This window comes from Centrocercus urophasianus, unplaced genomic scaffold, assembly GCF_019232065.1.
Source record: "Centrocercus urophasianus isolate 14NV4802_14NV808 unplaced genomic scaffold, USGS_Curo_1.0 seq_33, whole genome shotgun sequence".
Classification (NCBI taxonomy): domain Eukaryota; kingdom Metazoa; phylum Chordata; class Aves; order Galliformes; family Phasianidae; genus Centrocercus; species Centrocercus urophasianus.
Genome location: NW_024884900.1, coordinates 1,459,238 through 1,486,839, shown reverse-complemented (window position 1 = coordinate 1,486,839; position 27,602 = coordinate 1,459,238). Strand labels below are relative to the sequence as shown.

General features: G+C 50.1%; 2 protein-coding genes across 6 annotated transcripts in view; one reads left to right on the top strand and one right to left on the bottom strand.

The window, feature by feature from the left end:
* The window catches only part of AATF (apoptosis antagonizing transcription factor), a 47,949-nt gene extending 40,407 nt beyond the window's left edge, over positions 1–7,542 (top strand). The window contains exon 12 of the mRNA XM_042830295.1: positions 1–7,542. Within this exon, the coding sequence (XP_042686229.1) occupies positions 1–64 (64 nt within the window). The 3' untranslated portion in view covers positions 65–7,542.
* The window catches only part of ACACA (acetyl-CoA carboxylase alpha), a 99,917-nt gene continuing 75,824 nt past the window's right edge, over positions 3,510–27,602 (bottom strand). For 4 of the 5 annotated variants that reach the window (XM_042830292.1, XM_042830290.1, XM_042830293.1 and 1 more), the window contains 11 exons: positions 26,281–26,424; positions 25,426–25,546; positions 23,202–23,298; positions 21,285–21,381; positions 20,533–20,668; positions 16,610–16,787; positions 15,538–15,650; positions 9,110–9,264; positions 8,738–8,908; positions 6,955–7,091; positions 3,510–6,405 (listed from right to left, as the gene is read on the bottom strand). In XM_042830292.1, coding sequence (XP_042686226.1) covers positions 6,279–6,405; positions 6,955–7,091; positions 8,738–8,908; positions 9,110–9,264; positions 15,538–15,650; positions 16,610–16,787; positions 20,533–20,668; positions 21,285–21,381; positions 23,202–23,298; positions 25,426–25,546; positions 26,281–26,424 — 1,476 coding nt within the window. In that variant the 3' untranslated portion in view covers positions 3,510–6,278. The remainder of the gene's footprint in view (positions 6,406–6,954; positions 7,092–8,737; positions 8,909–9,109; positions 9,265–15,537; positions 15,651–16,609; positions 16,788–20,532; positions 20,669–21,284; positions 21,382–23,201; positions 23,299–25,425; positions 25,547–26,280; positions 26,425–27,602) is intronic. The other variant, XM_042830289.1, reaches the window with a different exon arrangement.

Genomic DNA, 27,602 nt, shown 5'->3' with positions numbered 1-27,602 from the left:
GACGGAGCTTTATCGTTCGCTCTTTGGAAGAATGATGCGGCCTGAAGACCCTCAGCGTGGTTAGGATCCGGCACCGCCGCACCTGCAGGTTCTGCCCCGTTCTCTTTGCAGCTTCCTGGCCTGCTCAGCACCGGCCAACCGTCGTGCCAGGAGAGGGATGTGCTGTCCCTGCATTTCTATTAAACCCTCAAAGGTTTTTATTTTGAAGATTGGTGGGATTTTTATTTTATTTTCTTATTTTTTTTTTTTTGAGGCGTGCCGTTCTGTTCGTTGGCTGCGGGTCTGGATGGGTTGACTTGATTTCCACTGAGTCAAGAGGATTTAAATGTCATTTACATAATTAACGTGGCCTTAAAACAGAGGTGCTCTGCCTTGCAGCAGCCCCAGCTCCCGGTTCACATTCCAGTTTCAGAACGGCCTCTTTGCAGCCATGGACGTCACCCAGCCTGTGGTAGGCATGCTGTGGGGACACACCTGGGGGTAGTTCTGCAATTAGAACACATTGGTGAGTTTTTCAGTCCAGCGTTGATTGTGGACACTTAATTATTTCTGCTGATTGTGACTGTGAGCCCCCTTCTCTTCGCTGTGACCGTGACACACTTCTGAAAGATGGCAGCACTAATGCAGAGCTGCCAGAAGGCATCACGCAGGGTTTGTGGGCTTTCTGTAGCCAAAGGCCACAGTTTGGAAATGAAACCTCCATAAAGGGAATCTATTAGCCTGCTGTGATCAATGTGGAACCGAGGTTATCTCGTGTAAATAATACGTGCATATATGTGTATAATGAGAATAGCCATTGCTTGTGACCACAGGAACTGCACTGTCTTTGTTCTGTGGGATTTAATTAAAGCACTTTGTGAATGGATTGTCCAGATTTGGTCGGTGCAGAAATGGCACCAGCAGCTCTAGCCTCTCTTGGACCCAGCAACAGACAGTTCTTAACCAGAGGCTGTGGTGTCACTTTGCACAGAGCTGCCTGAGCACCAGCAGAGTGTGCACAGAGCAGCTGGAACTTTGCTTCTGAGCCTTGGCTGGTGCCTGTTGTGATAGTGGTGTGGGGCACAGCCGTGCAGAGCAGTCACGGGGCCGGGGCTGTGCAGCAGGAGCTCATTGCCTGCACTGCTTCAGATTTGGAGTAAGTTTGTAGATTTGCTATATCTAAATATGTGGGCTGACTGCAGGTCTGAGGCATAACTAGATTACGACTAGTTACAAGCATGCAGGCACTGCTGCAATTAAATCAGATGATACTTTTGTCCATGCAGATTTGATGTGGTTTCACAAAAGCACTGCCAGCACTGTCGGTTCCTTGGTCGGTTCCTGCAGGCAGGACATGGGGCTCAGCCCTCCAGGGGACGATGGGTGCTGGAGCAGCATTGTTGTCCACAGGGCCTGGGTAAGAGCTGCTGTACGGCCTGGTGGCTCAGCACAGGGCAGCAGCAGTGAGACTTAGTAGCTCCATCAGGTCCCCAGAGCTGTCTGCAGATCTGGTATTAATTAATCCTTTTTACACCTCTTCATTACAGCTTTAAGTCTCCTTTCTAGTTACCTGCTTCCAGTAAATAGCTTCCTGGCACGTCACACGGTGTATTGAGCAGTCTGCCACAGCACAGGAGAACGTGCTGAGCTGCAGAGAGCTGGGGCTGCGTGTGGCACCTGGGGCTGGAAAGTGGACAGGAGGATGTGGGTGCTGCTCTGCCTCATCCCACCGCCAGCAGCTTGTGAGCAGACCTACCAGGTACAGATGCACCTCTTTGGGGAGAGGACTTAATTTACTCAAGGGTCTGTGACGTTTTGGTGTTGCTTTTTTAATGTGGGGAAGGAAAACTGTAATTGTCCAGTTAAGCCCAGCTCTTGTGTGCTGCTGCTCCTTTAGGTAATGTGCCTGGGGGTGCTGTGCTTCAGGAAGCTGTGGGGCTGTGTCACATCCTGGCTGCACTCTGTGGGGCTGCATCTCAGCTGCTTGTCAGTGTGCAGAGCGGGGCCTTCCCTGTCTCGCAGCTCTCTGGGCAGGCTTTGCCCCGTTGCCCCCCCGGGCTGCTTTCCACAGCCCTTTCCATGTCGGGGTGCTGCTGACACTCTCTCCTTCCCCACAGGGGTGTGAGCAAGGCCATTAAGCCAAGAGCCATGCCCAGCATCACACTGCTGCAGAGTCAGGGCCAGAACCCCACATCCATCCTCTGGGTGCAAATCTGGAAGCGTCCCCATAAGCTGCAGCATGTTGGTTGCCAGCAATGGGCAAAGCAGCACTGCTGCAGCCCCACCAGTGCCCCAGGTGGTTCCCCTGCCTTCAGTGGTACCTGCACTTCTTTCTTGAGCGGCAGCAGAGCTGTGTGGTTGTCTAACATCATTAAAATCTCATGGTTTAATAACTGCAATTCTGAAAGGCATCAAGGGGAGTAAATTGGCTGCTTCCAAACTTTGTGTCGGTGGAATGGTTTCACACTGCTGGCGCTGGCAGGGCAGGCATCACGGATGGCTGGCAGGGAGCGCCGTGCCCCTGCCCTGTTGGGGTTTGCTGTGCTGGCAGGAGGGCAGGCTGCTCTGCGGGGCTGCTGCTCTGACTCCTGTGTCCTTTAACGTGGCACCAAGATTCTGGGTATTATTTTTTTACATTTTGAGAGCTGGATGTAGCGTTAAAAGGGTAATGTGGAACACTTTAAATGTGATAACTTCTCCTTCGTATTGTTGGAAGAGATAAGAACCAAAGCCCTGCTAAGCATGCTTTTGAATTCACTTATCAGTGTTTAAGCAGGCTTCTCTGCCCGCTGCCCCCACCACCTGCACAGCCCCGCAGCTCCAGCCTGCTGCCCTTCATGGGGAGGTCAGCACTGGTTCCAGGCGCAGGCAGGTGCTGCTGCTGAGTCCCTGCGCCCTGGTGGCAGCGGTCACCACGCAGCCAGGTGTCGGCAGCAGCTGTGTGTGCTGGTCAGGGAGGGCACAGGTGTCCGGTGTGATTGCTGCTAAGTTTTCCTAATGATGCCAATTAACGGCCGCTGAGATTTATTTCGCTCCCCGATGGAATATCCGTTCTTTATTCATTCATGGTACAGCTGCTAATGAGTGCCTGCACACCCGGCCCAGTGCCTCTGTGCAGCATCGCGCAGCAGCCAGGTGTGTTGTGATGGGGAACGGGCTGCGAGTGCTGGGGCGGCGCGGAGGGCTTCTCCTCATCCTCTCCCCCCACAATAGCAAAGAATTTCAACTTTCAGACAAACAACTTCATTTACAAGTGTGTCTCTAATTAGCTGCAGAATTAGTAAAGCAGAGTTTTCCCCCCATAGATCGGCCAAACCCCTGAGGGAGGCTGTGGAATAGAGAGAATCGCATTTCCAATTATTTTGTTGAATTGCTAATTTAGTTATTGTGCCTGGCGTAATTGTGATGGGTATTGGGTGTGCAATTCAATTTGTTTTAAATATTTGTGGGAAGGCTGATCAGTAATGGAGCTGACCTATTTCATGGCCCAAATTGAGAGAAGAGACTAAAACAAAAAACAGCTACAAAGCCACAGTTTGTCTCAGTTTTTATTTTGATGTCTCTCATCCCTCTTAAGACTGTTGATGCAACAAAAGGTTTACATTAAAAGATGATGGCACTTTGATCTCGGGCTTTTGAGAGCTTACAGCTTTGGTACTTCTTTTCTTGGCATTTTAATATGTAGATATTTTAGGCTAAAGAGTTTTAAATGCATTTCTGGAGTTCAGTAGCCCCCTGTTTCCCCCCTCCCCCAGCTGTATTATGTTTGTTAAGGTGATTTGTGCTTTTACCCATCAGGATTCTGGTTTGAGAAATGCACAAGATCACAGCTGGGATTTTCCTGGCTCACGTTGTCCAGTTGAACACATCACACCTTAACCTTTAATAGGGAGAACCTGGAAGAAGGTGAGCAGGGAGGGTGTGCGGCCGAGCTACGTGCAGGTCATGCCCAGTGTCTGTCACAGGGCTGCTGTGCCACCTCCCTGTGGGGGCTGGTTAACAGGGGGCTGTGCCAGCACCTGCAGAGCTGCAGTCACTCAGTGTTAAAGAAGAAATCAGGGGATGGGAGCGCCTGAGTGAGGCTGAGGGACGAGGGGTGACAGACTTACACTCCTGGCAACAGCGAGAGATGTAATTCATTCTTTTTATTAAAAGAAACTGAGGTAAGTGAAATACTTCAGCACCAGCAAGAACAGCGTGTACTGAGGGGGGGTTCCCGCAGTGCCAGGCCCCCCACCCCGCTCACAGCCCGACCCACACACACATGGACAGGGCAGGGCACTGCAGCACTGCGCTGCTGGGCTCCAGCATTCACCAACAGCTGCTTTACCCCCAGTTAAGCAGTGCCTGAGCCCCTAACACTGGGCTGGAGGGGGCTGCTCTCGCCCAGCAGGCAGAAGAGTTTGGCGGCTGCAGCTCCCCCCAGGCACAGGGCGCAGCGTGGTGGCACCAGGACCTCTCCCATTAACACCTGCAGAAAGGCTGGTAGCAGACCCATGTGTCACAGACCTCAGTGTGCCACCACCACGTAGCAATTCCTGGTGAGGCGCCCTGTTCTGCCTGGCTGAGACATTCTCTGTCCTTGTGTCCGGCTGCAGCCTGGATTGGCATAAGTAAAAGCATCTCTGGGGATTGTTTGGGAGGGAGCTGGAGGGCAAAGAAGAGTCTTTTAAGTTAAAGTTAGGGTGCTGAACTAACAGGATGAGGTTTGTCCTTTGGGTGGCAGCTCCTGGTCCTCTCAGAGAGCGGAGAGTAACCAAGGAACCCCAGCACTGCACCTCAATCTTACAGCATTCCGGCTGCTGTGCACAGAAGGGAGCAGCAGGTCAGAGGGAAAGAGCACAGGCGTGAGGCACTGGCTTTGTAATTAATTCTCTCCTAAAAGCATCCCTTCTCATTCGCCCTATGCTAAAAGAGAAAGTGTAAAATCTGGAATACTTTTAAGACAATCATTGGTGTAAGCCCCAGTTTTACTTTTCGCAGAGTTCCTCTGCGATAGAGGAGCCCCTCTGCTCCTGCAGTGCTCAGATGGGGGCCCTGGACTGGCTCAGCTCCCTGCAGGCAGCCTGCAGCCCTTGCCCAGAGTGACTGGAGAGGTCACTGCAACAGGTGGAGCTGCCACTGGGTGTTAAACAATGTGTAATTGTACCTCCCCTCCCTTTTTCTTTTTAATTTCTGTCTTCTTGTGTGAACAAGGCAGTTCTTGTGCTCTCCAGCAGCTCTGGGGTAGAGGTTGGTGCATAAGAAAAGAGAAAAGCTCAGGTGTGCTGAACCAAATTTGCCCCTTGCAGTTCTAACCACATCTGTGCGTTGGACTCATCCCCTCCCTCTCTTGCCTTGGCAGGTTGTAGCTGCTTTTCTGCTTCAAGTCACCTATCCAAATAGAAAGAATTAATGAGCACTTTTAAGTATATGCAACAATGGGTCTGCCCCAGAACTGTTACCCCTCAAAATAAGTAGGGGAGGAAGAGCAGAAATGGGCAAAAGCCACATTTTTACTCCGCCTCCACCTCCCCCTCGAAGGGCTTTTCACGCCCTGATTTGCCTTTCTGATGGAGCTGTGCACACAGGCAGAGTACACAGGGTCCCCCTCTCCTCAGCCACGTCCCCATTCCGGAGTGCTGCCCTCGTGGCAGTGGACACAGCATTGCCTGCCCCCACGTTCTGTTGTAACACATGTTTACAACAAAGCCCACAGGGGCTGATAGCAGAGCTGCTGCTCAGCCACAGTACAACACACAGAGACCTCTTCAGCGACCGCTGGGACGAAGGAGCTCCCACCACTCCCAAAGGCAGAGCCCATCCTCAGCCCTCAGGAAATGCTCCTGCAGGTAAAACTGGCGCCTGCCAGCGCTGCAGGATGTGTGTGAGAAGCAGACAGGGGCACGGGGTGCAGTGTGGGAGCCCCACCACTTTGCTGTGCCCAGAGCTCACGGTACTGCTGTACCCGTCATTGCCCGGCCGTGCTGCTTTCGGTGGCAGCGGAGCAGCAACTGCTGCGTTGGTCCAGTCCCACTTTGTTAAATAAATACAGTACAGTTAGACAGCTGTAACTCAATCCCGCAGGCGCTTGTGTTTATACATCTTCCTCGTGGCTCTGGCCAAAGGACACGCTTCCTCTGGTCAGTCTGATTTGAAAAAATAAAAATGTCACTCTTCCAGCATTTCCCTGAGCCTCCCGTCTCGGTACAGCGGTTGCAGTTGAGCAGACAAAGGGCAATTCTGAGCCTTTTTTTTTCTTTTTTTTTTTTTTCCCCTCCACTGTACCGAGCAGGGGGGAGTACAGGAAATCGATGCTCTTACGTTGAAGAAGGAGAGTCCATTGTGGAGAGGATCCGCACGATCTCCGCTCGCTGGGTGGGTGATATATGCTGGGTCATGTGCACGATCGAATCCATGGCAACCTCCGGATTGGCCTGGACCAGGCTGCAAAGAGGAAAGAGTTCAGTGCTGGCAGCCCCAGGCCTCATCTGACAGCTCTGTCAGGGAGTGCTGACAGATGGGCTCCTCGGAGAGCAGGAAGCAGCGGGCGCTGCTGGTAGCTGACTGCAGGCTGGGCAGTGAGCTGCTGGCAGGGCACGGGCACAGCTCCCTGGTGGGCATCACTGCAGCACAGGCAGAGGAATGGACAGGAATGCCTGGAGATGCCGTGCTGAAGTGGGTGACACTGCTGTGCGTGTCAGCGCCCTCCTCTAACACACAGGAGTCAGCTCTGTTAGATCTCTTCAGTTCTAAGGCAGGGCTCTGCTCGTGGAGCTGTAAGGAGGAGCACCTGTGCCAATGTGATGGTAATGCTTAGAGGCAGGAGGGACAGACCTGATTCACCACTGCTTCACTGTCGGAGGGGTGTGTTTGCTATAGTTCTGTACTAGAGTCAGAAGGGATTCAACATTTTATGGCACTGAGCACAGAAGCTTGCCTGCAAAAACTACAGCTGGAAAAAAATCAGTGGGTGGAAGCCATGCGGGTGCTCACCTGCGGATCTGCTTCAGGATGTAATCCCTGGAGATGTACTTGATGTTCTCATCCACAACCGAGCGAACCCCTTCCTCCTCCATCAGCTGCTTCTCCAGCCACTCCACCAGGTCCTTATTGCTGTCCCACAGGTATGCCTGCCAACAGAGCACACTGTCACCCCCTGTCCCTTTGCTCAGCCCTGGCTCACCAGCACTGCTTGCAGCCACGTAGCACTCTGGAAATTTAATTCAACTCGAGAAGTTCAGGGCTCAGATGCTGACCTGTGGGCAGGGCAGCTTCTGCATGGCATCCCAGGCCCTGCACAGCTGCACAGCCCTCCAGGAGGGGGTCCTGGCAACAAAACCCCATTTTCTTCTGCAAGATCATTTCACCTGATATTTGCGAGGTAGTTGACTACATAATAATTCAGGAGTGTGTTAGGTGCCTAATAGCCTTCTCGCTCCTCTCTTCTCCTCTCATTTTCTTTACAAATCATTTAAGAACTGTTTTGTTAATGGTTTCCGGAAAAGCAAGTACCACCATTAGCACTCATTCATATTTATGTCATTTTATTTGGGTAATTAAACACAAAGCTCGTCATTTAAAGGTGCACTATCCTTCTCTGTTATCACTAACAAAGTCAAAGTCAGAATGACAATGAGCTCCGCAGTCAGGGGGTGGCTGGGGCACAGGGGGACCCAGCACTGCACAAACCACCACGCTGCTTTTGGTTTTATCCATAAAAATTACGTGTGTGGCTCTCTGAACCTCGTGATGTCATTTCAACCCAAAGATTCTGCTTATTTTGTTGGGGTTTTTTTCTTATTATTATTTTAAACTCGTTAGTTTGTGCTCCTTGCTGCTGCCCCCAGACATGGCAGGAACACTGCCTGCATACAAAGTAGGGCACTTTGGAAGATTTCAGGAAGGAAAGAAAAGCCCAAGCAGCCGCCTTACGGTTGCAGACCTGCATAAAGCTAGATTTACCCAAGAATCCCAAAGCTGTTACTTTAGGAGAATATTTAATACTCTTATTAATCATTTTTAATCCGTTTGCTTTTAATTAAGAAACAGCATGATGCTTTCCTATCAACATATGCCAGGGAGCAGATTAATTGTGGCTTAAGATAACTCTCCTTGATTGGTGTAATGTATTAGCTAACGAGATGCCCGCTTTTAAAGGCGCTCAGACACTACCTTGGAAAGCCTGCCGCCCTCCAGAGAGCACGTTCATCCCCCTGCTTTCTGGAACCCCTGAGCGTTTGTGACTTTAAAAATAAAATAAAATGAAATAAAGAACTGAGATCGGAGGATTGCGACAAAAACAACCTAAGAGCTGTGCTGGGGATTGCTCTTTAGAGATTGCCAGTTCAGAGTTGGAGCACAGTTAAAGACATCCTCAGCACAGCCATCGGATGAAGATGCTGCTGAGGTGATTTTCCCCCCCTCTCCCCAATTCCCAGCCATGCTGCCTTCCTCTCAGGGCCGCCCTTCCTCGCTCTGCCAGCAGAGCTGCCCACCTCTTTCAGATGCTCACCTTTTTGTAATGGTAGTGCAATGTAGCTTTGTGCTTGGGGAGAAACCTATTGAAACTGAGTGTTTGTGCTCTCCTGGCCTGAAATACGGCATTCCCATGAAGTAACTCATGACCTGGAACATCCCCAGAAGTTCTCTTTCATCACCCAAAATATTTTTGGACACTACACAACTGAGAACCAAAGATGAAGTCCCACTTGGGAGAACTTCATTGGACTTACACCCACGGAAGACCACAGCCTGGCACAAGTGTGCTTCCACTTACCTTTACTGTCCCTTCCACTTCCACAAACCAGCGTCGCAGCATGGCCTGGATCTGCCCGTCGGTCAGCTCAGGGTTGGCATCGTGGATCTTCTTTTTGACCACATCTTCCAGAAGAAGACGTCTCAGCCTCCAGTAGAAGAAGGTACGAGAAGTTTTCCAGTCTAGAATGTCCTGCCCAGGACAGAGATGGAGAAATGAGTGAGGGGCAGCATTTCCGTGGAGAAAAGCTTAAGCCTTGCTCCGCACTGACGTGAATGGCTCTCATTCATACACCCAGTTGTGCCACTCACACAAGAAACACAAAAACGTCTCTGCTCAGCCCCCCCACCCTGGTAGCAGAGTTACTGCCCTGAGCCAAACCCCAGCACTCACCGTGATGGCACCCTTCTCCTGCATGCGGCCTGGTGTGTCGTGCAGATCAGCAAACTGCATGGCCACCTGGTGGTAAATGGGGATCAGGAATTCCTCCCGCTCCTTCAGCTTGCTCTCCAGGTCTTTTCGGTCGGCAGCACTCAGCTCAGGGGTACCTGCAAGCAGGCAAAGCCACAGGTCAGCCACCTCTGACAAGTCGAGGCAGAAGAGCAAAAGGTTTGTCCTGTTCCTGCACACGGGATGCCTTTGGCCGGGAGAAATGCCAACCCATCAGCTCCGGGCAATGCCAAGAGCTCCTGAATCAAACCAAAGTGCTCCAGCCTGGATTTCCTGCCAATAGTATTCAGGCAAAAGCTCCAAAGCGGAGTTTCACCATGGAAACTCTATTTCATTTAAATGCCAAATGAGTTGAGCCATCAATTGAGTGACAGATTTCCTGGAGTTGCTCCTAAAAAAGAATTATGTTCCAGCACAGCATTCATTTCAGCCCAAAACACGGGCGGTGTGAGACCACTGAGCACCACTGCGTGCTTTCCTGCAGGCAGTGACACCTCACCACCCCGTCCACTTACCAGCAGCCAACACAGCTCCCAGCCACGGAGCAACATGATGGACAGGAAGGAAGGCTGTGCTGTGACACCGTCCTCTGACATTCATAATTTTTCACTTGTTTTGAAAAGACCAAACTCCAATTAACAGTGATTAAAACACCTTAATTTCACCCTGTGAAGTACAGGAACCAGACTAAGCCAGGAACTCTGCCTCTGACACTCGTGCACGAGGTCTGCGTGCAGAGGCAATGATGTACTGAGAGCCAATCTTGGCTCAGTTCAAGCAAAGATTGCAGTCAGAGCCAAATTCCACGTTGGTCTCACTGCCCAACTGCACGGGGCTGCGAGAGCGATCCTGCACAGAGGGCAGCAGAGCCACAAAAGAAAGAAGTGAGAGCAGTCGATGCGAGAGCAGGGCCATGAGCTCCGTCCTCAGCACCCCATCAGCCAGGCATCCCGACTGCTGCGTGCTGTGCCAACACCACCGAGCGCTCTGTGTTTCAATCTTTATCATTAGGGGAGGAATACTGATTAACCACTGAGCTTTTCAACACACCTCCCACCCCCTCAGCACCCCATGGCCGTGTCCCTGCAGAGCTTCCTTCCACCTGGGCGCACACAGCACTGTGCTGCCCGGTCCCTTCAGCAAAGCTCCCCAGCCAAGGCGCACGTCTGAGTGCCTACCAATACAAATGCTGCCTAACCTTTCCAGTGCGAGTAAGAAGCTTTTAATTAAGAGCAGCGACTCTCATAACCTTCAGAATAAAGGATGGGACGTATTTATCCACATTCAACTCGCCCGTTCCTCCAGCCCTGTTCCAAATGGCAATGCGTGCACTTGAGCCCACGCTGCTGCTGGATCCTGGCCTCCATGCACACAGTGCACCCGGAGCAGCCAGGCCCAGTAATGATTTAGGTGAGATTAACAAATATGTCAATGTCTATTTTCTGCTTAATTTAAAAGCGGCGTCTATAAAGATTTTTGACTTCTGAACCCTGTTCTCCTGAAAGAAAGAAGGTAACAATGAGGAGGGGGGATAAAGAGTGATTATCCCATCATCGATCGTTTGTCAGGAGCATTTCTTATTCACTGGACTATTGTAAAAAGCTAAGCTCTCGATCAATCCTGTAAGCCCCCCGTACAATTAAATATCTTGGAATGGTTTTCTTTCTTTCCAAGCAGATCTCGAGGCCTCAGGGCTTTTCAGAGCGCTCGGGCCTTATTTATTTATTTCTCAGGAAAAGTCTCCTTCCACAAATCTCACTTGGCAGGGGGAGCAGGCTTAAAATATGGGATTCCTGTGCTCTGAAGGTACCGGACAGTTAATGAAAGCGTTACCGTTTAAATCATAGGAACATTATAGACCTGGAGGTATGGATCAGCTGCTGATCAATGGGGAACAAAGGAGCAGTGCTGTAGCAGGGGGTGCAGTGGGGATGTCGGGGAAGGAGGGCCTCCCTGCTCGGCAGGAACGTGGGGCACGCTCAGGTGGTGCTGGAAGTGCCCTCAAGGTGCCACCAAGTGCCTCTGCAGCAAAGCCCAACCTCAGCACTACGTATTTCCCACCTCTTCATCCCACTACATCTCTTTTTTGGATCGATGGCAGAACTGCCTCGGACTGGCTGAGAAATTACCCTGGGGAAGCAGCATTCGTGTTGGGAGACACAAAAGATCACGTTCTGAGGGGAGAGGTTCGGGATCCAGCGGGGAAGGGGAGCCCCGCAGCCACCGACCCGCATGCAGACGGATGGGAGCTCCTTGCCATCAATCTGCTGGCACGGCTCTGCGATGCTGAATCTCCATTTACGCTGCTCTCCAAAAGTTAAGGGGAGGCATCGCAGCAGAGAAAGCAGCACCTAAACTATTGTGATTTGTGCCCCATTAAACAAAACCCCTCTGCGGGAGCAGCCCCCCACCTCCAATAAAGCTCCTGCCTTTGGGGAGCGGCTCCTCAGGCCCATGAATCACGGCCTCCCATAACATTGAGTAGCAAAGCGCTTTTCTTAAATATGACCAGTTGAACAGGTTAGACAAAACGACTTCAAGGAATGTTATTGTAGGTTCCCTCCGATTGCAGAAAGCCAGGCAGCTTCTGAATCAATTTGATGGTTTATGGTTTCTAAGCTGTTAAAACGTGGGATTTTCTCCCTTGCCCTCTGCACAGCCTCAGTGTGGCAAAGTCTTTCCTTGGCCATCTGCTCACCTCAGGCATCCCCAGGACCCGGCCCAGCCACAGCTGCACACCCACAGGCCCACCTGGGGATTTGCTGCTTCCTAGGTAGCACAGTAAGAGCCACCCAGTGACATCAGGATGTGCCCATTTTAACCCTGGTCTCGACCGCCCCATCCCATTTCCAACACCTGCAAGAATCCCCATGAATCTCACCTTCTTTGCCTCTGCCTCTCCCCATCTGCTGCCGGACAGAGCTGGGGACAGGAAGGTCACTGTGAGCTCACGTCCCTGCACAGCGGGCGGCTTTGGGCCATCGCTTGTTCCTTTAAATGAGGCTGCTTGTAATTGCTTCGCTAAATATTCAGCAGGATTTATGTTACAAAGGTGCAGTATGCAATAGCAGTGAAGGTCATACGTGCCCGTGACATGGGCTTGAGATAGCCTCGTGCAGCTGCACATGCAGTGCTCTGCCCTGGTCTTCTGCTCCCAGAGCTCTGTTAGCAACACAGCACCTGGGCCACGTGGCAGATGTGGGACTCCTGAAGGTGTATTTGGGGGAATCCATTTGGGCCCTGCAGGGTTCAGGGATGCCGATGGAAGAGGTGGCAGCTATCAGCACTTGCTTGTCTGGGCTCCTGACCACACAGTAATGATTCAAATGCAGCAGCACTTGCAGATAGAAGCAAAGGCAAAAAAGTTACAGCTGCACCAACTGTGTTTGTCCCAGACTTCCTGAGAGATGGCACCAGTACAGCACCATTTTTCATAGTCATTGCTCAAGAAAACAACCAGCATTTTGATTAATTACAGCACAGAGCAACAACCCACCCCCAGAAAATAATTATCGAACCTCTGAGCCACAATCCTCCTTTCTGAGCTGGAGCTGGGAGAGGGCCTGGCCATGGCACAGTGTCCCCACTGCAGGCTGGTGGCTGTGTGAGCTGCCTTTGCATTCCAATGCAGACAGAGCCCTCCTCCCACAGTGCACAACTGCACCCGGGCACACAGCTTTGCACGGTGCCAGCACACAGCTCAACACTTCTATCAGGAGAACCACAAATACCTGATAACGTAACTGAGTCTCGCTCTTAACTGGAACCATTCTGCCATCCTTTCACATTCCACCCAATTTTTGCTCACATTACACCATACAACCGAAGCACTGCATGCCTGGGATCCGCATGGCAAAGTTGGTATTTATTCCACTCCTGCCCGTTCCGTTGTAACAAACATAAAATGAACGGCATCGCGGCGCTGCTCTGAGCTGTGCCCATGGTCCCCCTCACCTGGGGGCCGCGGGCAGGACGGACCGCCCTCCTCCCTGTTGGGGAACAGCACAACTCTGAGTGACACCGCAACACAACGCAGGGCTAATAAACATTTCAGGACTGGTGCCAGGGAATTGATAATGAACAGATTTATGTCAAATGATTCGATATCTGCCGGCCTCCGCTGCTCTCGCACTCCCCCACTGCGGCCGGAGCGCGGTGCAGGGAGATCCTCCAAGGGGAGCGCCGGCCCCGCTCCTCACACCGCGCGCCTCCCGCTGCAGGCAGCTCGGGGAGGGATGACAGCCACTCAGGGGTTAAAGAGAGGCAGTGAACCCCCAGCTAATGAGTAAGAATTCAGCAGGCAGTGTAAGATAAATGGAGCTTTCTCTGCTTCTGCTGGAGTCAGCATGAACTGCGGCCCTGCGGCTTGTTTGTGGCAAATGGAGTGCGCGAAATATCAAAGGGCAGTGATCCAGAAGAAGACCGACTTTGACAAATTTTAAATTGGCCAGAAAGAAAACCAGCAAAAAAAAAAAAAAAAAAAATTATGCAATTCAGTGTGTCCTGCAATCTTAGCTTTCCTGCTATGGTACGGAATTAGCAGCAAAACAACAGCAATGATCGCCTGATGCTGGCAGCAATTACAGCCATCTAAGTGAGATGCTTATCAGTGACTGAAGCTTTTAGAGCTCTCCCTATGTACAGTTGTAAGTGACTTGCTCTTGTGCTGCAGTCATTTTAATTAAAGTGTATGGAGTTTGCCGGGAGTAATTGCCCTGTGCAGGAAGAGGTGGCAGAAGGGCCCACATGGCTCCTGCCTCCTCCCCCAGCCCGGCCGGGCACAGAGACCCCCAGCAGACCTGCCCCCATCCCTGTCCCCACGCCTGGGCTCTGGGCAGCACACTGTGGCTGCTCCCAGCACGCCATGAGCTCTGCTCTCCGCTTCTGCCACTGCATCAGGACTGGGCTGTCCCCAAATCCCTGTGGCAGCTCTCCTGTGTGGGCTGCTGGGGACCAGGAAGGCAGCACCAGGAGTGGAGCTGGGAATTGTGGCCATGTGGGGAAATGAGCTGCAGTCCCTCACCCCAATCATGCAGCCCTGAGCTGCAGGGCCACCACGACCCTCTCCTGGGTGTCCATGGCTTGGCACAGTCACACTGTCAGCTTCCCATTGGATGCCATCAGTCTAACGTAGGGCCAAAATGGGTTTTGCCACAGCTACAAACATTCAGATGGTTTTCCACTCCAACACAGGCAGACACAGGCAGAACAACACAACCACGGGACAGCTGTGTCCCCTTCCCCTGCTGCAGGAATGCACAGGAGTCAGACCAGCTCAGACAAATCTCCAGACCCACACACTGCCCACCTGCTGCACGCCCAGAGAGGGAAACAGAGACTTTTAAACTACCATCAGAGAGAAAAGTCTTTGATGCCATGAAAGACATCAGCAAGAAGCTGACTTTCAGCAAGCGCTCTCATTCCCAACACTCCCAGCACCCTTTACAATTACTGTTCTCCTCCCAAGGCGTATCTGAACACTTGTTTTGTATATAAATTGTTGCACTACCATAAATTAAAAAAAAAGCCAAATATAAAATGTAACTGCAGCAACAGAGACGATTTATCAGTCATTTGCAGAACACTTCTCCTCCTGAAGGATCCCAGAAGGCTTTATAAATTCACACCATAGCCACGTAGCCTGCTTCCTCTGCTAAAATGTACTCAATTTTGGAGGTAAAAAGAGGCTCTGTAAGATTATACTCTTATAGTAAGAGCCAGTAAAGAACTCTTTAAGGAGTCTATTCTCCTGAGAGAGAACACGTCTGATATTAAGTGCATTTTGCTGAACACTCCGTATTTAGGGCTGTTGGGCATATACCAGGTGTTGGGATTGTTTGGAGTGAAAGGCACCATAATAACACAACACACACGGTGGCACGCCGGCTGCTGAGCACTGCAAATCACCCCATTTACCAAGGAGGTGAGGAATATGTTTTTGCTTTCTTAAAACTGAAAAGCAGACACTGATACCTAAAACCGCCTCGGGCACACAGAGAGAGTCCAGCAGCCAAAGTGTCTCTGGCCAAATTCTTAATTACACCAAATGACACCAACTGAGGGTTCGGCCAAAAACTGCTCAGATAGAAACTGGAGCCAAGCATCTGTAGCCAGCGTCTGCCGCAAGGCCCCATCAGTTAAATTCAGCTCACAAAGCCACCTTCCACCAGCACCCCTACGTGCACCACATGCACACCGGTTTCCTCTCACACACCCACAAACGCAGCCTGTCCCACCTGGTTTTCTTCCCAAGTTAGGTGACAGTCAATAAAAATTATCATGAATTTGATCAAATGCCTGAGTGCCCCTTCCTAAGGCCCATGCCCGCCCTGTTCAGCCAGCAGCAGAACGCTCCGCTGCCCCGCACGTACCCAGCCGCTCCGCCAGCCGCATGTAGACGGGGTCCACTCGCCGCATCGTCTTCACCAGGTCCTTCCTGCGGAACTTGATTTCCACCGTCCCCTCTGGCTCCAGGATTCCTCCTCTGATCGGTGATGGGCAAAGAGAAAAGAAAGGCAAGTTCAGGTCATCGGACAAGGGGAAAGACAAAACGGGATGGTTTGATGTTGTCTGGAGAGTGTGTAGAATGATGCAGAGAAGGGAGGAGGGAGACAAAACAAAGAGAGAACGAATCTCAGCTGTGGTTTACCCAATGCCATGCACACGAGTGCCCACCCAGCAGCACAGAGCGCATCCCGGCACCAGCACTGCTCCTGGCAGCCTCTGTCAGCTGCGACCTGAAAGCTTCTCCGAAAGGTAAAGCCTTGTGACACATCAATTAACCAAGCACGTTCATTAGAGGAGGAGAAGAAGGTCAGTGCTGAGGTGGTGGAGCAGCACTGGCAAAGGGAATTATCACAAACGCACTGCAGTGTGTAGGGACAGGACGGCAGCGCTCCCAGAATGATCTTTTTGGCTACAGGAGCTGAGGGCAGCAGAGCCCTGCTCAGCACTGCCAGCAAGCAGGCTGTGTGCCCAGAACCTGCCTGCTGCTCCTGATGGCTGCAGGCGCCATCCCCAGTAACTGTGTGCCTGTCCTCCTGGCTCACCCCATCCTGCCCGCTGCAGACAGACCAAGCAGGGCTGGCTTCTTCCTCTGCCTGACTGAGCATCACTATATTTTAGAGATTCTCATTTAAAAGTGTTCTTCCAAGAGCCTGTCGCTCCACATGCTGTAATGAGGACTTCACTTTTGCAAGCAAGTTGTAGTTTATGAAATGAGCGCAGTGACCCAGAGAGGTGGCAGCGCCCCATCCCTGCGGATGCCCAAGGTGAGGGGATGGGGCTCTGAGCACCACTCTGGCTGTGGCTGTGCCTTTAGTGGTCCCTTCCAACTCAAACGGTTCTATGACCCCATGCTCCCATCGGAAGGACAACACCAGGGGATGCTGCAGTGCACACCGACAGCTCCGTGCCCGGCACAGAGGCTCTGAGCAGCCCTACCTGCTCTCACGGTCCGCGTACATCTCCATGTGCCGGGGGTTGATGGTGGGGTCGATGACGGCCCAGGAGCCGCCCCTGAGCTCTGCCTGCGGTGGGATGTAGATGAGCACAGGCTGCCGGTACTCCCGCAGGCCGTCCACGATGTAGGCACCAAACTTCAGCACCTGGTCGTACATGTCTGCAGGAAAAGGACACAGCGTCAGGCACAGTGGGTCAAACTGGAGAGAGGAATACAAGCGCCCAGTTTTGGTCAGCCCTCCTCCCCCTGCCGTGCTACAGCTCCAGCGGTGCTGCTGGCCCAGGGCAGGGTGCCCAGGAAGGAGGTGCACATCTATAGACCCTTATATGTCCTTTTAAAAAGCAGTGAGAGCTGAGGGTTCAGACGTGGAATAGCTCTCCTCCCCTCTTCTGGCTTTACAATCTATCCAAGACACTGCTGAAATTCTGAAGAACTCCACTGTGTACAGACAAAGCATGGGAAGTATCTGCCCCAAAGGTGATTTACATAAAAGAGAAAAGAATGAAGGCAATGAGAATTTATATGAGATGATACTGCTTGTAATGGATGTAGTTTGTAATGGAAACAGGCAGCCTCGAATACATATATTTTGTTACACATAATTATATTTGGAAGCATCGAATCAGATGTATAAGAAATGAGAAACACTTATCAGGATTATCTGGTCCGTCTCTTTGTCCACACAGGACCCCATCCTCTGCTTCTTTCCAGTGCTTCTTAAAGCCTCCATTTAGAAATCCCAAACCACCAACTCTCATTCTTCAGGGCCATTTCCACAGCATTCAGCCAAGTTCTCCTTCCTTCCCCATCTCAATTCATTTCCCATTGTTCCTTCTTGCATCACCCCACACTCCATCCACACCTGCAGTCCCAGTCATGAACAGATCGGCGCTGACATGCACCTGAAATCCTCACATCCTTTGAGAAAGCCACTGCTGGGGTAGGACAGACTCCAGCCCCAGTCTGCACATCACAGCCCCTGGTTAATGGGGAGCATCAGCACACAGTTATGCCCCAACTCTTTGGGCAATACTCACACAGTAGGAGTGCATACAAAAAGTGTAGGTACGTATGTACTGGTACCACAGGCTCTGCTGTGCTCTGCCCAGCTCACTTGCTGCTCGCAGTCCAAACACCCAAAAGAAGGAATTTCCTAACATTTAAGAGAAGCCAAATGCCAATGAGGAGGAGGATGATCTACTTCCATTAGTTGTGACTGACTCTGAATTCCAGCAGAGCAGCAGGCCTGGAACCAAACAGAGCTCCAACCTTTCCTGAGCAAAGAAAAAGACCTCAAAAGGGGTGACAAATTTATTACTAATTACACAATTATTTTATTATGTAGCACTAGTAATAAACCACTTGAAGTACTTTCAGCTAATTCTAGTGTTAAGAAAATAATTGCTCGATTCAAATTATTTTAACTGAATTAATTCTTTACTAGACATTTTTTACTAGAGCTACATAATAAAATAATTATGTAATTAGCAATCCATTTGTCACTCCTGCCAAGGGTATGTATTTTACTCAGGTTAAGTCCTGGAAGGGAGGCATCCCTTGTGAGAGGACGTGGGGTGCAGCAGAGGCAGCGCTCCTGCAGCCACGGCTCCCCACGCACACGGCTGCTCCCCTGGGGATCCTGCACTGCACTGCTGCTCTTCCCTGCTGGGTCCCAGCACGCCGTGCCTCAGGTTTTCTATATGGATTTTCACGAACTTCAGGTTTCTCTTGCACGCTTACAACTTCCACCAAGGCCATTTTCCACCTTCCCAGATGCCCCTTCCTGCCTTCAGACAGGCTACAAACTCCTAGCTGCTAACACTAGGATTAGCAAAATCAAAATTAAACGTGAGATTTCTGAGCCAAATTTCAGCCCTGCACTCATTTAAAGCCGAGCAAAGCAGCAACGCTGCAGCAGTCCTCCAGGAAGAGCAGTGCTTGTAGTTCAGCAGGGCAGAGTGCTCACAGCACACCTCCCCACGCCGTGCCTGCGGCGCACCGACCCTTCCCTGCGTGTGCAGGGGCAGTGCTGGGAGGCAGCAGGCAGCTTTGTGCATTTGGGGCCGCGTGCCCTGAACCTCTGGAGCTGGAACGGATCTCATCAGCTTGGCTGGATTAGCAGATAGGACCCGAAGGTAAACACCGGGCGCACGTTGGCTGCAGACACATAATGAACCTCGTAAACCCATTACATGCAGCAGCACCGCCGTTCAGCACCAGGTAATCAGAGATTTAAAACAGCCCTTTCCTTCCGCTTAGATTTTTTTTTATTGTTATTTATAACCTGTCCCAGGGAAAAATAATAAGTGAAACATGAAAACCCAACTGCGAGTGACCCTGTAGCACAAGCAGCACTGCCGTTAATGTCGCGGGGATTTGCATGCTATCAAACTATTCATGCCGAGTCCAAGACCCCGGTGCTAATTTCCAGTAAATTTCATGCTTGATGTCTCCCCGTTGTGGGTCACTGCCGGTTCGCCTAAATAAACCACTTCCAAATGGCTCCTCCATCTAAATATTCAAGCCAGTTTTTATAATTTAATTTTGCATTATGCTGAGGAGCCTCCTGGCCAGGCAGCGCTCGCTGGGGAAGCGCCGGCGCATTGTGAGATGCCTCCATTTCTGTGCTTCCTTTATTTATTTTACTGCCCGAATCGGACCTCCTAGGCCGACGAGTAAAGGGGCTGGGCTTTTTTCCTTTGCTTGCCTTTTTTTTTTTTTCTCCCTCTGCTAATGTCAATTTTCAGCATAGCAAGAGCTGTCTCTAATCTTTTCCTACTCATTACACACAATTTTGGAGTCATTTTACCCACAGTGCAGCCGGCTCCTGGCAGTGTGTTTGTGTGCACTGAGGGGTGGCATAATTGTTTATTTTCCCTCCCTGCATAATCCCCAGGCAGCGCTGAAACCAACACTGCCAACACGGCCCCGAGGAGCACAGCGAGCATCAGCAGGGAGCAGGGCTGCCACCGCCCCAGCAAAGGCCAAGCAGAGCAGCCTGGCACAGCGCACCCTGCGGCAGCTCTGTGTCTCCGTGCTCTGCCAGGAGCTGCTGTGCAGGTCTCTGGGGATGCGCAGTGCAGCACTGGCATCTTCCCACAAATGAACACCTTCTTTCCCACCCCGGGCCTCCGGTTCCAGCTCAGAAGCCACCCAGTTTCTGAGGAACACTCACACTGTCACCACGGCAGCCCTCCCCAGTGAGAACTCCTGCTGTTAGCAGACCTGTAATGTTCCTTCTGTGTGCAAAGTGCTGCATGCGGGTAAAGGGCCGTAATCCTTCACTTATTTAAATTTTATGGTATCAATCTCACGTTCCTGGCACTTCACAGAATTTCAAGCAGCACTATGTGATACAGAACTCTAACTGCCAGTACATTAACTCAGCAGTTTTATAACTGCGTGAGCAGGCACTGCCACCAAAAGGACTGCCCAGGACGGGGAGCCCATCCCTAGACACACAGTGCTACCAGTGCGAGAAACCATCAGCAGGACAGTGCTTCCACTTGCTACTATGTGCCCTTCCATTACCCAGTACTGCTGGCTTACCCAGCCCCAGTTCTAAACCGAGGCAGAAGGATATAAAGCAGAAGAGGTTTCCTGAGATTACTGCTTAATTAGCCCAGGCTGGCAGCTGTAAATTTGGTTAGCAACTAGCCCACAGTTACAGACCAATCACCTGTTCTCACTGCAGCTGGTCTGGTCAGGTCCTGTAACCCTCCATGAGGGTACGTATAAAAATACAACAGTGTTGTTACGCTGAAAATAACCTGATTTCAGATTTGCACCTGGCACATTTGGTGTTATTCCCACACTGGCTGTTAAAGACAAGAGCCAAGAAGGAAGGAAAGGAACAAAACGGCCCAACAGGACAACACCATCAGGGTACAGAAGTGGCCATTACCTTTCATGCCACCAGAGAAGCCTCTCCAGTTGGCAAAGACCATCAGAGGCAGCCCCTCCCTGTTGAAGTCGTTGATGGCCTGGGCTGTCTTATAGGCAGAATCAGGGAACCACACCTGACCAGCCTGCTGGATTATCTGTGGGAATGAGAAAGATGAGCAAACCCTGTTACCTTAGCAGTCAGCACAAAAAAAAAAACAAAACACACAGAAACAGTTGCAGCACGAATTGCAATGTGGAACCATCAGTGCAGAGCGGAGCACACAACATGCACAGGATCTGCTTGTCCACAGAAAAACTGGGACAATCCTTCTGTCACCAGCATCAAAAGGAGTGATGTTGCTGATTTCCCCATGGGGAGATGGCACAGGAAGCCCGATGCTGAGACTGCTGTAACAATGTGAAGGAGAAAGAAAAGCACATGCAAAGGAGAAGATGCAGAAGACATGATGTAGGGCCACAGCTGTGAAATCAGGCAGGAGAAAAGCAAAATGTCAAAACAGCAAGAGTATGAAACACTACAATCACAGCCAGGGAACAAGGAAACCATGTTTCCAATGCCCCACTCCCCATATCTCAGCCCACAGCAGAACTACTGGGGAATGCAGAGCAAACAGCCAACACAACCATCAGCTCCCAGCCAAGGACTGGCTCTACTTTGTGTCCCGTATTTGAAAGAAAAAAAATCCCACCGAAACAAATGCTCTTTTCTTAGAGACATTTGCAGAGGACAACCACACACACTCAGCTCACCTTGGCCTCTGAGTCCAGGTTTGCAGGATCAGCAGGGATGCTCAGCTCCACTGTTCTGGTTTCTACGGCAACTACTCCTACAGGTATTCCTCCTAGCCTGAAAGGAGGTGAGACACATCAAAACCGTATTTTCTCTGTTACACAACTAGACAATTTTTCCAATTCACATCAAAATACTCAGAAGAGACAAATAATGCATGCAAATGGAGGAAGAGGAGGCCGCGCTGCGGCCTTTTTGAAGAGTTTAGGCGTGCAGCCGGATAATTTCAGAGCTGAATTTAGGGCTTTCACAGCAAAACCCAGTTCTAAAAACTGCCACGTGCCTCATTGAGAACGAAACAGAAGAGAACTGGCTGCACCTGTGCTGCTGCTACGACCCCCTCTTGCTGGCGGTGGTGCACAGAGGTTTGGGGCTGCCTGCCTCCATCCCAGGCTGCTCCTGCAGCCACCCGAGGAGGGACAGCACGGCCAATGGGCACCAGGGGGCTGAGAACATTCCCATTCACTATGATTAAGAGTCTGCCCAGATACCCGTAATTGCAGAAGCCGTCTTAAATCGGTAACTTATAACTTCTATATTAGGGCCCATGTGACCTAATAAAGAACATCTTTATCCAAGTATTACAGTTATTTATTGAACTTGAAAACAGCTCAAAACAACTTCTGTTTTCCATTATACTTCATATAAATTTTATCAGGCTAGCACATGAAGATGCTACATCTTGTTTTATAGTGTGTCCCTGGACAAGTTGCCATAGAATAATAAAAGACAATTTACAGCCAACAGCACACATATTCCAAACATACATACAAAAGATGAGTTTTGGCAGCACTTATAGTAACAATCCCAGAAGAATATATTTGTATTTGTTTTTTCAAAGTGCCGCTGCTTTCAAAAGAAGTCGGTTTCATTTGTGTTATATAGATGTGTGCACGGGAGAGCCCAGAGCAACTCGGAATTTGTCAGAAGGAATTGCAAGAGGGGCTGAGAACCGACCTGGACAGAGAGCTTCCAGCTTTGCCAAACCACCGGTTATTTCTTTTCCCTGCAATACTGCTCAATCTAAAAGCCTTTCCAAGATTACAGTATGTCGTGAGATAAAACTTTAGTGTGTTACAGATGGCAAATAAAAATAGTGAAGTGTATCAAAAGGTCACAGGACAACCCGGGGTTACGTGCTGCAGTTAGGAGTGGAGTCTGCAGGTATTTTAAGGTCTTTTCGAAGATGTATGAAGATCAGACAATGTTCTGAGTGGAATGGAATCCCTGGGACCAGCAGAGGTCACAGACACAGAGAGATGGCAGGGCTGAGCTGAACTGCTCAGAGCCCTTTGGTTGGGCAGGAGCAGCCCACGTTCCGATATGGGATCGAAGGAAAAAGGCCTCCTCCTGATCACATTCTGCTCTAGGAGAGTCCTCAGGAAATCCCAATCCCATTTTGCCACACCTCTCTGCAGCACAGAGGAAACCCGAGATCATCAGGTGCTGCACTGGAAAATGCTGCAAGCAAAATTCCATGCAAGTCTCGATGTTAAGCTCTTCTGTCTCTTGTAATTTATTCCAGTTTTAGATGAACTTCTCTTGCAAGGCAAGTGTGACCTCAGAGCACTAAGCTGTGCACCCTTCCTTTGGCCAACAGCTGCAGGAAGGCCTCGCTGTGACCACGTTCCCAGAGAAGCAGGTTTTGTCTTCCATCGTTTTTAACAACCTCTCTCTCTTTTTGGCTTTTGTGCATGTCACCTCCAAGCAAAACAGGAGCAATGATCAGTGCATGCTCCATTCGTGTGGTAAAAAAGTATCCTATTCAAGTAATGACTTATTCTTACTATCAACTTTGAAATGAGGTTTCAGAAAAAAAGTAACGCCTGATGAAAACATGATTTCCACAGATGTCTAAAAAGTCTCTCAGCATTTACCTTGCTCTGCCAACCACAACTGTCTGTGCCCAGGGCTGCATGATCTCCAGGAATGAGCCATTGTCGAAGAAACCACTCTGCCACTGTCCTTTCTGACCTGAAAGGAAGGGGAAAAATGGAGACCTCAGAGGTGGGAGGAGAAACGGGAAGTCAGCACACAGAAGGAGCAACAGAAACTTGCTTAAAAATGCCAACTGGAGAACGTGGTGCTGCCTTTTGATGTATTTATTTATTTAATTTTAAACAGATTATCATACAAGGGAACATTAGACAGCTGAGCATTTGTCTGCCTTCAGCCATCATGTCTTATTTCATTTGCCAGCCTGCATAAAAACAGTCATTTATCAGCAAAAGCATCATTTATTGTTAAACGATGGGGTTCAGATAGCAGAGGGACTTTGCATGCTTTTAAATAAATAACTTTTTTTTTCGAGATAGGACAAACATTTGTCAAAAGGCAGCAAAGTCATTAAAGATGTTTTTCAAAATGCCTGTTTCTATTTTAAAACTCAGCTCAGTTTTCTCTTGCTTCTGCCTGATCTCTCCTGCAAAGAAATGCAAAAAGTTCCGTAATGCTGGAAAATGAGATGGCACATCTGAGAGCTTCACACATTCCTTGGGAAAACCTGAAATGAAGTGCTGCATATTGAAAGCCTGCTCGCTCTGCACAGATACCAGCTGCATCCCATAAACTGAAGCATGCTTTAGCTCCTAAAATGCTTTAGCTCACCATGCACTATCAGATCAATTCATTGGCCCAGAGGAGGCAGTGACTTCCCAGTGCCTCGAGGAAATCAAACCCCTGAAGAGCACAATGCTGCCAAGCACTGCCCACCCAACAGGTACAAAACTTGCTCTGTGGCACTCTGCTCTGCTCTGAGGCTTCATGAAGCTTCTGCCAAAAAAAAAAAAAGCCAACAAAAAAAACCTCCCAGCTTTACCTCTTGGCACAGAGCTTCTGAGGAATACTTTAATCTGAACAAGCACCTTTGCTTCTGCAAACCCAAGTCCAAAACCAATTAAAAGTGGAGATCCAAGCAAGCTAACCTCTGCTGACTTAAACAGGATGGAGAGTGTTTTATCAAGACCAAACTTGTAATTACTGTGTTCTACATTCCCTGCCTCTGTGGCCCCACTGTAAAATGTGACCATCCATTTCAAAATTATCTCTTTATCGTGAGCCCAAAGCTGATCGTTTAGATTCTGGCCTCGTGTCGGGCGTCAGTTTGAAGAATATCACGGCAATATCTCCTCTAATAAATGGCTTTAACTTTTCACCTAGGAGATATCTGCTTTAACTTATCACAGGGAATCATCTGCTTTCCTTAACGCTTCCACTAAATTAAAATCTGAAGTCACTCGATTTGGAAGGCAGCGCTTGCTGCGCTCAGACAGCTGGATGAATTACTTGAGAGATGATGAAAAAATATTATCCAAAAACAGAAAACTTAGTTTATCACAAATCTCATTTTAGCCTCCCAAACTCGTTAATAACAGCAGGCATAATGGTCACCCAGTTTGCAGCTGGTTCACACGCAGGCTGCACAACCCCAAGTGCAAGCGTGGGGGTTCAGTGGTTGGCAGTGCCTGCAGTATATTTACTCTCCAGGACCTGCAGGAATGCTGTGCATTTCCTCGAGTATGAAGACTTTTGTATTTGCACTTTCCTCTGAACTGCAAAAAGGCCTATGAAAGTAACTATTACTTGTAAGTGTTCCCAGGCACTCAGAATTTATATGCTATTTTTGTATATTGCATCTAAATCCCTTAGAACTAATCATTTCATAAGCTCTGAAATGTACTTGGGCACAGGCCTTGGACTTCTCTTCCCATTCCAGCCAGCCTGATTCTTTTTAACTACCCACGTTCACAGGGTGCCTGGCTGGGGGCTGGAGGCAGAATGGAATGCTTCAAGTCTGGAAGCAGATGCAGAGATCTCCAAACAGAACAGATTCAGGCTTCAGAATGCACCTGGCTTCACTCAAGTCCTAAAGTACCACAGAAAAAAGATCCAGATTGACAGGGTGAGCACACAGGGCCTCCTGCCCCATTTGCTAACCAGACCTTCATTCTTTAGTCTTTGTAATTCTAATTATGCAACAGGCATAGAACTCACCAGAGTAATAATAATTTGATGCTGACAAAGCAGAAACAGATGTGGAGCTTTGAGTGTCTTGAAGCAAGACACAACACAGCACGTCCTGACCACCAAAGATCTACGTACTTGGATTTGGGCGTCCAGCCAGCATCCAGCGAGGATCATAGGGAGTCTTGGTAGGAACAAAGTCTATGGTTCTGTCTATAGGATCCTTGACCTTGAGGATAGGAACAGGGCTGTATACGCTCTAAGGAAAAAAGAAAAATATTTCAGGTAGTAATTTTACATAGTCTTGCACCAAAAACCAAATCTAAAGCACCTGGTCAGAGTCTGCTTTCCACCACATGGTACAACCCTGTAACGTGGGATCTCAGAGCCTTGGTACGAGTCTCAAGAAGCGCTCCAAATACTCTCAAAACCCTCCTTTCAGCATCATCTGATATACACTCTGCTATACTTGTTCCTGAGCTTCAGGCACTGACAGCATTTGCAAGGCATTGCAATTTAATTTCTAAAGGTGACCAGGCCATCAGACTCATTCATGCAGTCTTTCCTGAAAGAAGGTGACCTGCATGTTCTTACCGCTGCCTTCCTGGCTGCAGAGCAGCTAACACACATACATCAGCTGCTTCAAATTACTGCCTCAGAGAAGAACTTCTAGAGTCTTTCCAGGAAAAGACAACCCACTGCTGACATCAGGTCCTGCCACCCAGAGTACTCGAGATAGGACTCCAGGACGGGATGTGATGTGGAAGTACACCCAGCAGAGCCGGGCTGCCCCCATCCCAGCTTTGCAGGTCAGAAGCTGCTCTGTGGAGTTCAGTACCACAACGCCCAACTGCTTCAATCATGAGTCTAAATCATTTTGCTACAAACACAGGATAAGACAAAGCATTCAAAGAGCCTGCCCTCATCCCCAAAGCCCTGTGAACAAAGAGGACATGGAGTGACATGCCACACTCCTGCAGGGCCAGGAATTACCTTGGGCATGTAGGAAAGCCACAGCAGAATAGTGTAGACTCCTTCAAAATCGTCGCACACGGTGCCGTGGGTCACCCCGTTGTTGTGCATGATCTGGATCCCGCCCAGCTGGTTGTTGGAGGTGTACACCTCCCGACCAAGCACCTGGAAAGGAAAAACAGGGAAGCCATCAGGGGATGGGATGCAGACTGCAGGTGCAGACTGAGGAGATGCGTACAGCAAGTCACGCTCACTTCAGCAGCAAAGAATGGAGCGATGGCTCCCAACTGACCTTCCTGCACATCGCTGAGATCTGCAGGTATGGATTTCCAAGGGAAACTGCACTCGTGGAAAGCTGAGGCAGCCGTCCCACCTGCCCTTTCTGAGCAGCTGAGACATGAACAGGTCTCCTGAGCACTGACCCGGGTGCAGCGAAACCCTTAACTGGGCAGAAAAGCCACGTGCTGCAGAAGGCACAGCAAAGACAAAACCCCAGCTCTGAGAGGTTGGGAGATCAGATGAGTGCTGCGTCTGACTCTCCTGGCTCCATCGCCAGCCTCAGCCCGGGCTCTGCAGCTCTTTTCTCATTCCCCTGCTGTCTCTTTCCATTTGCCCTCTTGCTGACTGATACACTGATCTCTCGGTCACTCGGCTTTCTGCTCCACTGAGTCCATATTACTAATAACACCTCTGCCACGGCCAGTTTACCTCATGAAGGCAGGAGCACATCATTACAAAATAAACTCATAACTTTGACATTCTAGCAAATATATGCCGTTTGTTATTTTTATGGGTTGTGTCTTTCTAACAGACAGAGGGCATTACATACCTGCTTCATTTAGATCTTAAAACCCCCTCAGATGCAGGCAGACAACTCGTCCTCCCCCAGCAACCCACCAGCACAGCTCCATTCAGGATGAGGACCCCCGGCGTGGAGCAGCCCGAGCCCAGGCAGGGCAGCACCAAGGATGGGGTGCTCAGCTCTGACTGCTTCCAAGGGCAGAACAGCCAATGTCCTGCCAGGAGAGCTGCAGGGACACAGAGGTGCTGCACTCCTCAGGATCCGATCCTTTGGGCAGAGAGCAGAGGTGTCGAAGGGGTGGGAGAACAGAAGCTCTGCTCTGACCATAAGCTGCCTGCATGAGCAGTGCTCTTCCTGCACATACCGGTTCATCGAGGCTGGGTGCCCTGTGCCCGCCACTGCCTAACTGCAAAGGTGCAACACCACCATCTGCCAACTCCAAAGGAAAGCACGGATCTCGGGATGCCAGTCACCAGCCGAGCTAAATGCCTTCCGCAGAGGAAAATAAAAATAAAGAGGATTTAAGCTGCCCACCTATGAA